This window comes from Apiospora kogelbergensis, assembly GCF_038363985.1.
Source record: "Apiospora kogelbergensis strain CBS 113332 chromosome Unknown utg000002l_segment0_segment0, whole genome shotgun sequence".
Lineage (NCBI taxonomy): Eukaryota > Fungi > Ascomycota > Sordariomycetes > Amphisphaeriales > Apiosporaceae > Apiospora > Apiospora kogelbergensis.
Window position 1 is genome coordinate 133,939 of NW_027117419.1, and position 13,774 is coordinate 147,712.

The window sequence follows — 13,774 nt, forward strand, 5'->3', positions numbered from 1 at the left end:
CCTCTTGCCTCCTGCTAAAACGGATTCCATTTATGAATTGTTGTATGGGTCGGGACGAAGATATACCACGGGGCATGCGGGAAAGAGACGCTGGATATCGAAGTTCCACAACGCCAAGGGCGTAATCTTCTTGGCCACCGTGAATAGTCAGGGAGGTCTAGAGGCCCCTATGATTGACGACAATACCCATTACCTGGTTCCATGGCACAACTGCCTCTTGTTCCAATGCTATCACCCAGAGTGGTCGCCCAGGGCTATGAGAAACTTTCATTACGGCCGGAAATGGCGGAGAGCCACGCCATGGGCGATCACGGTTAGCCGAGCCATCGGCCGTGCATGTCCACAGAGACATGAGGGTAGTTTCACCGGCGTCTGTCATACCAAAGTGGAGAAGGTATTTTACGTGGATGACCCTCAAATCCCCGTGACCAAAATCCTGAAATCAGTCCATGTGTGTAGCTTTCCGGAATGCAAAAATATAACGGCTTTCAAAAGACGCGAGCACCTTCAGAGACACCAGAACACGTACTGCTTCATCCAGCTTTCTATCGTCCCCTTGCAAATGCCCATCGCTGTCAACCTACTGTAGGAAACATGGCCTTGGACCAGAGGTGGGATGTGACTTCTGCGATAAGAAGTTCAACCGGAAAGACAATTAGATACAGCACCTGAGGCTCCACACGGAGCCTAACCGCCCCATGGCGCGGACGGACTTCCATTTCGGGGCGGTCTTGAAGTACAACGAAGAGAGGGGCAAAATCAAGCCCCGGAGACGGCCATTGAAATAGAACAGTGGTGAAGAGCATAATTCAACAGCGAAAAAAAGCCCAGGTAGGAGATGTAGGAATCAATAAGATCGTTATAGCGGTTGGGAGTTTCGGAGGAAACGGGGTGCTGAAGCAGGGAACCGTGCCTGATCTTCCGGGGCCATCGTTCTTTATAATTGTATCTGGAATCTTAGCCTAGGGCCAATGGGAATACGGGCGACGGCTATTGCGAGTGACAGTTGCATATGAGTGCCACTTGGATTAATATGCGGACTAGATAAGCACTTAATAGTGAATTGAAAGTAGTTTCGTGTGGTATACTTGTGAAAAAAGACATCATTCAAAAAAGTATATAAAAAGCTTTCCTAATTTTACTGGGCAAATAAATAAGGGTTACAACAAATACATATTTTCCTCTCCTTGTGAAAAGGTCCCAACCGACCACTTAAGAAGCTTTCCAAGCGAGGATTAATAACACATTCGTCACACCCATGCACGACGGCTTGTAATTCTAATATAAGTAGAATCACCAGCCCATGTTTACCATTTTCCTCTATATAGCATCTATCTACACTGTGGTAGTTAGCGGCGTCAACGACTAGCCATCAATCCCGACTTCCCTCGCAGCCTCCACTGAACACGTCACTATTACGGCTTTCGACTCAATCGCTGATCGTCTAGGTCTATCCTGAGGTTAGATTCTTCCAATCAACATCATCTTATAATCTGAGCTACCCCTTCACCTACTTGAAACGACTTCACCCAAGCTCCTGTCCTCTTTCTGGCCATTTTCTTCCGATGTTTGGCGCCAAACGGATTGTTCGAGCTCGATTTCTCAAGAACACATATCTTTACAAAATACAACTCGAGGCAGGTGGCCAAACAGAATGGAAGGACGAAGAAGAGGTGCAGCGCGAGGACGACTCCCTCCTATATGAGTTCTGGGATGAAAGAGAGGGCCGAGATAATTGCTTGAAAAAGAGTGGTATCCGCTCTCCGAAGTATCATGTCTTTGAGATACTTGACTACGACTTCGAGAAAACAACGTACAAGGTCCAATGGGTTGGGTACCGACCGACAAACACAACTTGGGAGAAAGAAGAGGTGGTACATGAGATCGCGCCAGTCCTAGTACGTAAATATTGGGATCTATATTGAAAGAAAAATTGTGCTATTAAGAAATATGAAGTAGATGGAGATGATATATACGCATGGGGGGTCGGCATGGCCCTATCTCTCTATCTCACTGCTACAGACCAGCCTTTCCGAAAGGGTCCAAAGCCTTTCAGTTGCGCTTATGTAACGGGGAAAGAGCAAGAGATTATCTGGGTTGATGGAGAGACGATTCTTCGCTGGAGCAAGCTGAAAAGGGGATGGCATAAGTACAGTAAAGGTAGTTACGAGTTTTTGGATGACGCGGAGTTCTGGGATCTCTTTCGCAAGCTACAAAAGAAGAAACGGGGGCATAATAACGTGTAAGAGGTCATTTACAGCAAGGAGGACTAGAGTCTGCTTGATTCCCTCCATATACTCGTCCATCAAACCACTTGCTGCACGCCGAAGGATTGGGCGCTCTCGCACTGCCACCAGATTCTCTGGGAGACACGTGACGAGCCGCAACATTTGAGAAATTGTTGGTTACCTGGTTGCATTTAAAGGAGCACTGTACCCGATCAAGCACCGGGGCCTCTCGTACACTTTATGAAGCTCTCGCTAGCACGATCGGTAGAGCCCGGTGCCTGAGGAAGGAGCTGGGTATCCAAACCCTCGATGGACCCGTATCGATACCTTTTGAACTTTCCCTCCTTCGTCATACGTCTTTCTTCACCACCAAACGCCACCAGCACCAGCAATGAGCCCGCTCATGTCGACCAGCTTGGGCCACGCCTCACTCCCACATCCGAGTGCTCGCCATTCGCCTCCGGTGAGCACACTGGATGCTGCTCGAAAGGGCAGTAGGACGAAGCAGCAGACCTTCTCGTGGTGTCCGGCGTCAGTAGCTGCGATGGGTGCACGTCGCGCGGTGGTGGTTTGGCTGTTGCGCAGAGGTTTTCAGCAACTGCGGGGTACCCCACCAACGCGCTCAAACACATCGTGAGCGAAGCCAACAAGCTGCAAGAGGGATACTGGCGTAAGAAAACCATCCGACTCGGAGCCGTTTTGGCGATTGAGACAGGACACCCTCGAACCAGTCTGGGTCTGGGAAGGCGCGGCGTGAGGTGGCCCAAAGGGGTTGAAGCGCTGGCGCCTCGAGGGCTCAGGAGAGGCCTACGTGCTCTGTTCCGATGTAATGGAAGTTGTTAAGACCGAAGGGAGCAGGTGGTTGCCGGATCTGTTAAGCGAGTTGCCACAGAGAGACCGAACCGCCCGCGTATACGTTGGACGCGCGCGCGAGGAGCAAAGCCCGCTACCGGCGATACGTCCCGGAGGACACAGCGCACCGCATCTAAACATCATATGGCAGAAGCTGGTTTGGTTAGTAGATAGAGTGCGGGTGATCATGCCGGCGTGGTGGTCACTCTGCGTCTCTATTCTGCAAGACATGGTCGGCCGTGTACCGGAGACGGTACATGGTAACGGGAAGCCGGACCTGGGGTCGTGCCCAGGGTTGCCGGTGGGCCGTGGTGCTGTGATATGACTAGAGGGCAGTTTGAGGAGTGGTCCCTACTCGCACTAGGGCCGGCGCTTGCGGGCGCCGTGGTGTCGCCACTGCTCCAAGACAACACTGAGACCTGCGGAGATATCGCAGTAGCCGGAGAGGACGGATGCGCATGTCGGTCGGCTTACGAGACGGGGGGGCTTACTGCCCGTTGCGGCCGGCTTAAGGTGCAAACTCGGAAAGCATGACCGCATGGCTCGTACCAGATACGGGGCGGCACCGTTGCAGCCTTTTGGCCGGGGCTGCTGCACTCCTGTGGGAAGGTCTCCGAATGGAGCATAAGGCTTACGGGGTCATGGCATCGCCATGGCTGACCGGGTGGCTTCCCGAAAGGAGTGGGTTTTCCGGGGCCATTTCGAGCCTGCGAAGGGAAGGAAACAACATCGTCGTCGCCTGGCTACCAACGCATGAAGAGGACGAACTTATGGATCACGCGAAGAAGGAAGCGAAGACCTCGACACGGCTAGGTGCCGAACCAGGGACCAAGATGCCAGGAGCAAAATCGACAACACTGAATCTTGCATGGGCCAAACGGAGTGCTTTGACCAAGCTGCCGGAAGGTGTCGGGAAACACTCCAAGCGCGTCGACACAGCTCTTCCAGGAAAACATACGAGGCAGCTGTACGACCGACTTTCGTGGAAAGAAGCCAGCGTTCTGGCCCAGCTCCGGACAGGGAAAGCGAGGTTGAACGAATACCTATATCAGATCAAAGCGGCACCGACCGACCAGTGCGAATGCGGACGAGCGAGAGAAACGGTGGAACACTTCCTCTTCCGATGCAACAAATGGACAACATACCGAACAGAGATGCTACAGTGCACAGACACCCACAGGAGCAACTTGTCCTTTTACTTGGGTGGCAAGTCACCCTCAGACAATGAATTCTGGGCCCCAGACATGGAGGCCGTACGAGCGACGATACGATTTGCCATGGCGACAGGTCGGCTGGATAGGAACCAGTCTTCTCACTAACGCGTCCACTACTAACAACCCGTGCCTCAGACTGCAGGCGCCGCTTCAGCTGCCGAGGATAGGATGCTGGACACTTGGAGAAGGGCCTTCAAGCTGGCCTGGCAGGAAATGCTACTAACACGGGATCCTAAACAGGAACGTGCTGACGGAAGTGGAGTGACCAACTGAAAATGGAGCATGCATGGGCTTTAGGTGACAAGTAAGCGATTCAAGAATGTACTATAGATTATCGATAGTTGCCCTTTCAGCTTCGCCGCCCGGGCGTTAATAAATTGTGTGTGTGTGTGTGTTCTAAGAGAGGTTACTATCACTCACGCCCTTACTACCCCAAATCGAAATGGCCACCCTTCATCCTACCAAGTCAACCACACCCGTTCCAGAACGTACAGAAGAAGACAATCAACGACTCTTTCAGCTCTACAAAGGCTGGACCTTGACGGAGAGAGACGGCCAAGTGCGTCAATGGGTATATCAGTTCGGCTATGATATCCAGCATGCCCAAAAGGGGGAACGCCGATGGGTGTGTTGCCTTTGCATCAAGCAAAAGCGGCCGAGGCCAAAGAGTTATGCCATCAAAGGGTTTTTTTTTGAATCAAGTTTATTGTCCGTATGCAGCTATCTAGCTATGACAGACCTTATGACAAACCTAGCCCTGATGAGGGCTTACTCCTTTCAAGCCAGGAGAGTCCAAATCCAGAAATTCCATCGCTCAACTTGCTGTCCATGCATAGCCTGTTCGGTGAACTTAGCAAAAGGGAAGCTTTGTTTCCCTTAGAAACGAGAGCAGAGCCCCCTTGCACGCATGGTGGTGAAAAGAACGCTAGTCGTGAGAGGGAGCCCCATGAGAGTATGAGATGCGTTGTCGTCTGCCTCGTTCTGGCGCAATACCTACAGACGTCTGAGTCGGTTTTCCCTATGAGACGTAGGTACGTTGCTATGTGTCCGATGCCTGTGCGTAATTGAAGATACGCGGACGTGACACTCCGAGGAAATCCAGAGTAGTCGAAGGGCTTCATCGCAAACTTCGGCGGCTTTCTAGTCAGCAGTCGGTACTGTTTCCCCAGGCCGTGAACGCGTCGGCCATGGTCTTCATTCTGTTCTTCGAGGTCCCACAGCTGCTTCCATCTTTCTTTCACCTTTAGGTGGATCTGGCTCTTCAGCCAGCTGAGAGATACGAGCTGATCTTGCCGATCGTGTCGTGGGAGGGGCTTCTGAAGCCCCTTCTTCGCTAGCTTGTCGGCTACCTCGTTGCCCCAGATCCCACAGTGCGCCGGACACCAATGGAGCTGGACAGGATGTTGGAGAGATTCTGCAATGCTGTTCACTTGCCTGGCCAGATAGCTAGTTCCTTGCGTTTGGCGGAGCGCGACCTGGCTGTCGGTGAAGATGTAGCAGGGAGCATTCCACGATCGGACAATTCGCAGGGCTTTGTGTATGGATGTGAGCTCTGCGTCGGCAATCCGGAGGCCTGGGCCCAGATTCCACAAGTAGCATTTGGCTACTCTCGTGTGCGGGGCGAAGGAACAGAGGCCCGCTGCGGACCTCGTTAGCTTCCCTCGGGCGTCGAAAGAGCCATCCGTGTAGATGATGGCTGTGTGCTGCGGGATCGTTCGAAGGAGTTCACGATGTCTCTTCGCTGCCTCCTCTTTCCCTACGCTGAGTATAATCGGGCGCAGGGGAGGGCTGTACCATGGCGGGAACCAAGATTGGTCTGTCCTCTCTATGTTCTGTGATTTCGAAAGATGCCTCAGTAAGAGAATGAGGGATTGGAGTTGTGTAGAGCCGGGTGTAGGGGGCTGAAGCCCGTAGCTGTGGTAGTTCCCTGAAACAGGCATGCGCTGTGGTCCGTTGGAAAAAGCTTGTTTAACGGGGTGGCTGTTGGGTAGCTTGGTAAAGCGAAGTGCATACTGGTATGCGAGCTTCATGTGCCTGCATTCCGGCGGGAGGAGGGCAGCTTCGACCTCCAGTGCTTTGGTCGGTGACCTGGGGAAAGCTCCCACGATCGTGGCCAGTGCTTGGTTCTGGAGCTTCTGGTACTGCCCCCACAGGGACTGGCAGCCTCTTCGTCCGAACCAGAGCAGGGATCCATAGTCGGCCACCGAGCTTACACTGGCCACGTATAACTGGCGCAGGGCATTCAGCCCGAGCCCTCTTCGCTGGCGGGTGATGCGCTGGATGCCTTGGAGAGCTCCGTTGGCTAGGGTCAGTCGCTTTTCTACGTGGGTCCGAAACGTCAGCCCAGAATCGAACCAGATGCCGAGCCAGCGAACCACAGGCTTGGGTATCACCTCGGCGTCCTGGATCGTTATGGTGTCCAGCAGGGGTTGTCTGCCACGGTGGAAGTGAATCAGCTCTGTTTTGTCCACTTCGAAGGTCGCGCCCGCCTTGTCGGCCTTGTCGAACAGTTGTTTCAGGGCGTCATGAAGCACCCGGCAGTTCTTCTGCGCCGACGTCGAGCTTGCTGCGAGGGCAAAGTCGTCCATGTACGACAGCTGCAGCGTGTCATTCTGTGCGGTGATCAAGCGCACATACAACAAGAAGAGGATCGGGGAAACAGGGGAACCCTGTGGCAGCCCCGAAACTGCGTAGGATTCGGAAAGCCGGCCGTTGAACAGCAGTCCGATTTTGCGCCCGCAGAGAAAGTGAGTGGCCCAGCGGATCAGCTCGTCGGACAGATGGAGCTTCCGCAGGGCCTGGACCAGCTTTTCCGGTTGGACCAAGTCGAATGCGCCCAGTATGTCGAGGAAGATCACGGTAATGATCTTCTTTTCCTTGCGGTGCCGCTCGATGTAGTGTTGTAAGAGTAGGGCAGCGTCGATGGCCGAACGCTGTTTCCTGCCGCCGATCTGCGATCTCTCTAGAAGGTCCGGCTCGACGTTTGCCAAGTACGCTAGCCGATTGGCAAAAACCTTTTCGAGGAGTTTGCTTAGACAGGGAAGGAGCGAGATGGGCCGGTAGGCCTTTGGTCTGGAATAGTCGGGCTTGTTGCGCTTCGGCAAGACGACCCCGATCGCGGTCTTCCACGATGCAGGGTGGTAGCCGCTGTGGAACAAGGCTTTGTAGGCTTTGTAGAACACGTGCGGGATGGCCGCGTACGCCTCGCGGATGATCCGCCAGTTGATGCGATCCTCCCCTGGGGCTGTATCCTTCTGCGGAATAGCGTTTTCGATCTCGATCGCTGCTAGGGTAGGCCATTGCCAATCGTCTTTGCTGTTAGATCGAGCCCGGCTTCTGGGGCCGGCAGGTGATGGATGCGGCAGTGGAGGTAGTGTTGGTGGCGATGGAGGGTGATCCGACTGCTGTATTCCCTTGAACAGGGTGGAGACCAGGGCTTCGCATTTTCCCGAGAACGAGTTGACGATCTCTTCTTTCCCGCCCACCTCGTAACGTAGGGCGGGTATGAATGGGTCTGTTTTTGGTTTGGTGTAACTATACGCAGTGAATGTCTCCTTGCCATTGGCCTCCGCCAGAAACGTAAACCAGTGGTCTGTTTTGGCCCGGTCGATAGCCTGGAAGTAGCTGTTCCTAGCCTCCTTGCAAGCTGTCTCCATATCCCGGCTCAGATCCCTTTTGTATCGTCGGAAGGCTCGATGATAACGCATCCGCTGGACGGTTAGGTCTGGGCACCACCAGGCTTTGGACCTGTCGCATGGTCGCTTCACTGGGATCGATCCATTTGTGGCTTCTTCGATGGACTGTTGAAGCGATAAAGCGACGCTCTCGAAGTCGCCTCGATCGGCTGCAGCATCTATGGTGGACTCGAGAGAGACAGCAACCTCCCTGAGTTGTCTTCGAAACCTTTCCCAGTCGGCCTTTTGGTGCAGAACTGGGGCGGAAGCGGTCTTGCTGTCTGGTATGCTGGGAGGAACGCTCGGAGGCTGACGGCCTCGTGGTCAGATCCCGTACCTGGGAGGTACGACCAGCCCTGCCAGTGGAGGCACCGGAAGCCGATGGAGAAGGCCAGGTCTATCACCGACGTTTTCCTGGAGTTGGGCCGATGAAATGTCCCGCCGTGCGACTCTATCGTAGTTTGATCGACCAGTAGTGTGGCCTGGGCCACGTGGAGGTATCTTGTAAGACGCTCAGAGAGAGGTGAGCTCCGAGCCAAAGGATTCCACCACGGGTGGTGGAGGTTGAGATCGCCTACGATTAGTGCAGGCGTGATTGGCGGGTTGAGGTCGAGAAATCTCTGCTTACAGGGTTTGTTCCCAACCCTCTCATCGAGCCTGAGCAAGACAAGTGCCAGGCTGTCGTATCCTGAAGAACGAGCCTCAGCGTAGCAGGATGACCACCCTTGCCGAAATCCAGGAACATATATGTGAGATTATAGAGTAAAGGCCTATATGTAGCTCGCGCCGAGGTTGACAACGCTCTCAATCCTCTATGCCTAGTTGCATCGAGTCGAGCAAGCGAATTGAGTGAGGATGGTTCAGGAAGATGGAAGTGTAATTATTTGGCCCGGAGATGGGGGTAGACAGCTCAATACAATGAATGACTCTTACGTTATGACAACTGACAGCAACTTGGCCGCAGCTGGCAGGTCGCGGGCGATTCCGGGAGGCGGAGGGAGGCCCGCATCCGCAAAACGGATCCGCTTTCCCATCATCGTCCCCCAAGTTTCGCAAACCGCATCCCGCATCCCCAGATTCCGCAGGTTCCAGAATCATCCCAACGCAATGTCCAGCAGTGGAGCCGACGATAGCAAGCGACATATGGCTCCCTCAACCGCGGAGCAGCAAAAGAAGAGAGCTTTTTCATGCCACAACTGCCGCAGCCGCAAAGTGAGTCTTCCACCCGTCGCGTCGATCCACTCTGCGACTTCAGATGAAAGAAAGCTAACGGAGGCTTGCAGGTCAAGTGTGGCGCCGAACGTCCGTCTTGCCAGAGGTGCATCAAGCGAGGCGAGCAGTGCGTCTACAAGCTGTGAGTTTCTACCGCTCAGCTCTCAAAGTTGCATAACAGAGACCACCAGCTGATCTGAGAACCCAAGCGCACCTACGTTATCCTACATCGAGCGGCTTGAGCAACGCATCAAGGAGCTCGAAAATGAGGTGCAGGCATTAAAAGGGAGTCATGGAAATGAAGCTGAAGCACAGACCCCCGAGACCCCCGAAGACGCTTCTGTCTCGGAAAGCAGCGGCAGGCAACCCACAGATCAACTCAAGCAGCGACTCAGTGGGAGCTACGACGGCCTCAAGCTGGATGAGAAGGGCGTCACTACGTATCATGGAGCTACCAGCTTCTTCCGGACCATTACCGGGGACCCCGCCAAGGGGGTGGGAACGAGGAACACGATGAAGCCTGCTCGTCGAGGTCAGCCCAAGATATGGACAGACGACAAAGGCTGGTCAACAATGCCTGGTACCAACGAGCACTTGAGTGCTTCACTAACATTCCTGTACGTTAGCCAGGTTCTTGTGGGGTGCTTATAAATCTAACCAAAGTTGGCAGGAACCCTTTCACTACCTATTGGACCTGCACTGGTGCTGGATCCAGCCGTTATTCAACTTCGTCTATAGACCAGCCTTTACCCGTACGCTTCACTCTCCCCGAACATTCTGCGTTGTCTCTGCTAACATTAACTAGGCGACATACAGTCAAATGGGCCATACTACTCGCATACGTTGCTGAGTGCCATCGTGTCACATTCCACTCGTTGGGCAAAGCGCGACCCGGTGATCCAAGAACAGCTGGCGCCCTACGAAGGAGGTACACTCTTCCGCCGGCAAGCCCGGTCCTTTTTGTTCGAGGAGCTGAATAACGGCGTCTGCACCATCCCCATGATACAGACATTGCTACTTCTCAGTGCCCAAGAGTGCAGCTCGGGGAATGCAACCCAGGCTTGGATGTACAGCGGGATAGCCTTCCGTCTGGTGGACCATTTGGGCATTTTCATTGGCGGGCAGCGATACGCCGCTGATGTGCACCTGTCTGAGGAGGAGGTGGAAATCCGGCATCGTCTCTTCTGGAGTTGCTATTTCTGGGACAAGATCATCAGCCTTTATCTGGGAAGAAGACCGACCCTCACCCAGGTGAGCGTGTCGCCGCCCGGGTTCATGTGTAAGTGATTTTCCAAACAGCCCAAACTCTCTCAGATAGTGCTGACTGGTGTCACAAAGATGACGACTCTGCAGAGGAGGAGATGTGGATTCCCCATGGGATTATCTTCGCACCCGGGAAACAGTACCCTCCCACGCCAGCCCATTCGACATCCTGCTTCATCAAGATGTGCGAGCTGTCTGTGATTTTCAACCAGATCCTGATCAACATTTACGACCCTCTGCAGAAGCTCACTCAAAGTGTCATCGAGAGCAGTGTGCGCACAGAAGGGGCGGCGCTGCAGTCCTGGTGGGATGCGTTGCCGCATTTTCTTCGCATCGACACGGACAACATACCCGCCTATGCGCCACCGTCTCATATAGTTACGCTAAAGTTAGTACTACTCCTCGTCCCGGACTCCCGTGCTGACCCTTCACAGTTCACTCTATCATACGTTCAAAATCTTGCTGTTCCGGCCGACCCTGGTCAAGAGAAGCCGCCAAACTTCCGGGGAACGGACGCAGAACCAGGATCACCTGAGGATCTGCGTTGCATCGGCCGTCTCCATTGCAGCCATCTTTGACCTGTTCTGCAGGACCTTTGGCGAGGACCACTGCATTACGTCTTTGTCGTACAGCTTGTACATCGCCACATCGATATTTCTGTTGCAAGTTCAGGCCCTGCCTGGAGATACCCAGGCCCTGCGTCGCCTTTTGTTTTGTGTCCAGTATCTCGAAAGAGTGCAGTCGATCAATTCCGGTGACTCTAGTCCCTTTCGACCAACTCGGTTGTACCCCACTGACAGAAATATCCGGCAATAGTGATCGGGAGTGCTCTCAGGCCAATAAAAGAGGCAATTGCCAAGATGGGCCTGGAACCTCAGACCTCACCCCGGCCATCAACGGTCCCCACGACAGAAGCAGGTGAGGGCAGCACCCTATCCGGATCGATCGGGTATGAGCCCGGCCACCACGCCCGATCTTCGCGGGACTTTCGCGGCCACAGCTTTGGTACTTCGTCCGACGTCGACTTCTCCCTTATGCCCGACGACATGTTTGAAGCGCTCTCGACCTTGGAGCCCATGAGTGTTAGCATCCAGCCTCTTGACCACTTGAATTTAGTCCAGCCGGCGAGGCCGTTTGCCGGTCGATAAGGGAAAGCGAAGCATGCGGGTGCCCGTTAGACATTTGATTAGTGGCATATTGCACCGAACCACTAAAACGGGGTGGGAACCGTCCAAGTGTTTCTGAGTCAAAGTCAGATGTTGTTCAAGCCCTCTTGAAAGATGTCGCTGAAGAAGTTGAGAATCGAGTCCCAAAACAAGGCGGTAGGGAGCGGGGGCATTGGGTCCTCTTATGTTCGGCCGTCGGCTGCCTAGGAATGGGGCGACCGGGTCACCTTTCCGACAAGCGGCCCATCCGTCAACCAACACTGCGCGACCGAGCTTCGGAAGTTGGCCGAGCGGAGGACATCCACGTGCACACATACTCACACGCTACGTTTCCTTAGGGGCTGGGCGAATCTATGGAGTCGCATGGCGAGGAGGTAGATCGGGATGTCGGAGGCGTCAGGTCATGTGGCGTACGATCCGATGTTACCAAACGTTAATGAATGCCGCCAGGGTTATGGAGTTCGATGTCTTGGTTTGAATAATCAACTAGTATGTGCTTCATACATATCCCTTTGCTTGTGCGATTCGGCCCAAAGCTGAATCTAGCAGACAGCCATTTCAGACACTCAATGGCTCTCTGGGAGGTAATCAAAACATGCCCGACAGTTATTAGAACAGGAAGACTATAAATACAACGTGCAATCGACAGGATTAAGAAAGAGATTTATATATCGGTCGTTATTTACTCATGCGAGAGCTCGTCTTCCATCTGAAAGCATCGAAGCTCAAATCCCGTCCCCCTGTCAGCTCTCCGTGGACAGCAGTGGGGTACTCCACAGCTCTTCCGCATTGCCCTTAAAGACCCTCTCGATGAGCCTCTCGCCCTTCTCACACAGGTCGAACAGCACGGTGCGGATCCAAGGTCGGATGTCGAGACCCTCGAACCGCGTGTGCGGCCAGTCCGTCGCGAAGACCACCCGGTTCCTGCCCGCGACACGCAAAAGCTCCTTGGCGACAGGCGCCGCGTCGCTGAAGCCGTCGGCCGAGGCGCTGAAACGGTACGCCGCCGATAATTTGACCCACGTGTTACCGCCCTCCAGCAGCCGCATCAGCGACGCGAACCCAGTCACCGTCGACGACGCGCCCAATGCCGCCCGCAAGCTACCGCCGGTGCAGCGCTCCGAGGACGAGATCTCGCTCGCCAACCACGCCGGCTGCCCTTATGCGGTCTAGGCGGAGGATTACCGGAGTACGCAGCTAGTTATTATCCCAGCCAGCTTGATAGGAGAACATCCTTGCGGTAGGTGGCAAGAAAGGCATTCCCGGTTCCCTCCAGATAGCTGTCCTTAGTATCTACGGACTCGAAGTTAATTACTTTGTTTTCTGGGGTAGTTCTCCTCAGGTTCTTGCGATGGATCTAGGTGCTGCCGCAGCGGATGCAGGGAAAAAACCTCGGTACATGAGATGCTCGAATGTAGGAGGAAAACCTGAGTGGCAAAGGCGGCGGGAGACGACTCGAACCGCAAACGCCAGAGCCGGGCTCGATACTACTCAGTAGGAGATGCTCGACTGGATGAGCGGCAGAGCCCGTTGGATTATCCGGCAGGAGATGACTCGGACTGCCGGAGCCCAACGAAAAACCCAAGAGGAAAGTCGTGGAAGGGAGGCTGTCCCAGGAGGTAGTAAGTCGCTGAAAGGCAGAGCCAACCTCAGACTGAAAGGCAGAAAGAAAGAAAACCCAACCCCAGGTGGTAATAACTCTAATGCGACTTCCATTCTCTTGGCTCCAACATTGTGACCAGATAACAACAATGGCAGCCCGGATGCTGAACAATCGAGCACGGGGCGGTGATGCTCGAAATCGCTTCGTTGGTTTTCTATCCCTGTGCAGTGCCATACGCCGCAGCAGCGACGACTGACCGTCACCGGATGCAGGCATGACCGTGATGGCCGCTGATTGGGTTCCGACTACATGGACCGCAATTTCGCGTTCAGCAGAATGCCACTATTGTTCCGGCTAGGCTCGGCGTGGCAGCATTCCGGCTTACGCTTGGCGCAATGAACCATGCGCCTCTGCTGTTGGTTGGTTACCTACGGTCGGGCGAGAACAAGACTCGGCACGAGTCACGCAAAGGAGGCAACCGGAATGCCGCCAGGGTGCTATGGCCTACCCAACGCTTGCTTACCAATGCGGCCTAATAATTCGCCGGCAGCACTACGCTACG

General features: G+C 54.2%; 4 protein-coding genes across 4 annotated transcripts; 3 read left to right on the forward strand and 1 right to left on the reverse strand.

Annotated features, from left to right (window-relative positions):
• Positions 1-1,565: 1,565 nt before the first annotated feature.
• Positions 1,566-2,246, forward strand: PG998_002944 (uncharacterized protein; the record flags this gene model as incomplete). The annotated part of the gene is made up of 2 exons (XM_066869762.1): positions 1,566-1,902; positions 1,960-2,246. 2 exons carry the CDS (start codon positions 1,566-1,568, stop codon positions 2,244-2,246), a joined length of 624 nt encoding a protein of 207 aa, XP_066733512.1.
• Positions 2,247-9,075: 6,829 nt separating this feature from the next.
• On the forward strand, positions 9,076-11,021 carry PG998_002945 (uncharacterized protein; the record flags this gene model as incomplete). Its single annotated transcript, XM_066869763.1, has 6 exons — positions 9,076-9,180; positions 9,231-9,322; positions 9,390-9,797; positions 9,844-9,932; positions 9,986-10,459; positions 10,519-11,021. 6 exons carry the CDS (start codon positions 9,076-9,078, stop codon positions 11,019-11,021), a joined length of 1,671 nt encoding a protein of 556 aa, XP_066733513.1.
• A 282-nt stretch (positions 11,022-11,303) lies between these two features.
• PG998_002946 (uncharacterized protein) lies at positions 11,304-11,591 on the forward strand (the record flags this gene model as incomplete). The annotated part of the gene is made up of 1 exon (XM_066869764.1): positions 11,304-11,591. One exon carries the CDS (start codon positions 11,304-11,306, stop codon positions 11,589-11,591), a length of 288 nt encoding a protein of 95 aa, XP_066733514.1.
• A 761-nt stretch (positions 11,592-12,352) lies between these two features.
• PG998_002947 (TIM barrel metal-dependent hydrolase) lies at positions 12,353-12,658 on the reverse strand (the record flags this gene model as incomplete). The annotated part of the gene is made up of 1 exon (XM_066869765.1): positions 12,353-12,658. The coding sequence occupies one exon, from the start codon at positions 12,656-12,658 to the stop codon at positions 12,353-12,355; it is 306 nt and encodes a 101-aa protein (XP_066733515.1).
• Between the last annotated feature and the right edge of the window lie 1,116 nt (positions 12,659-13,774).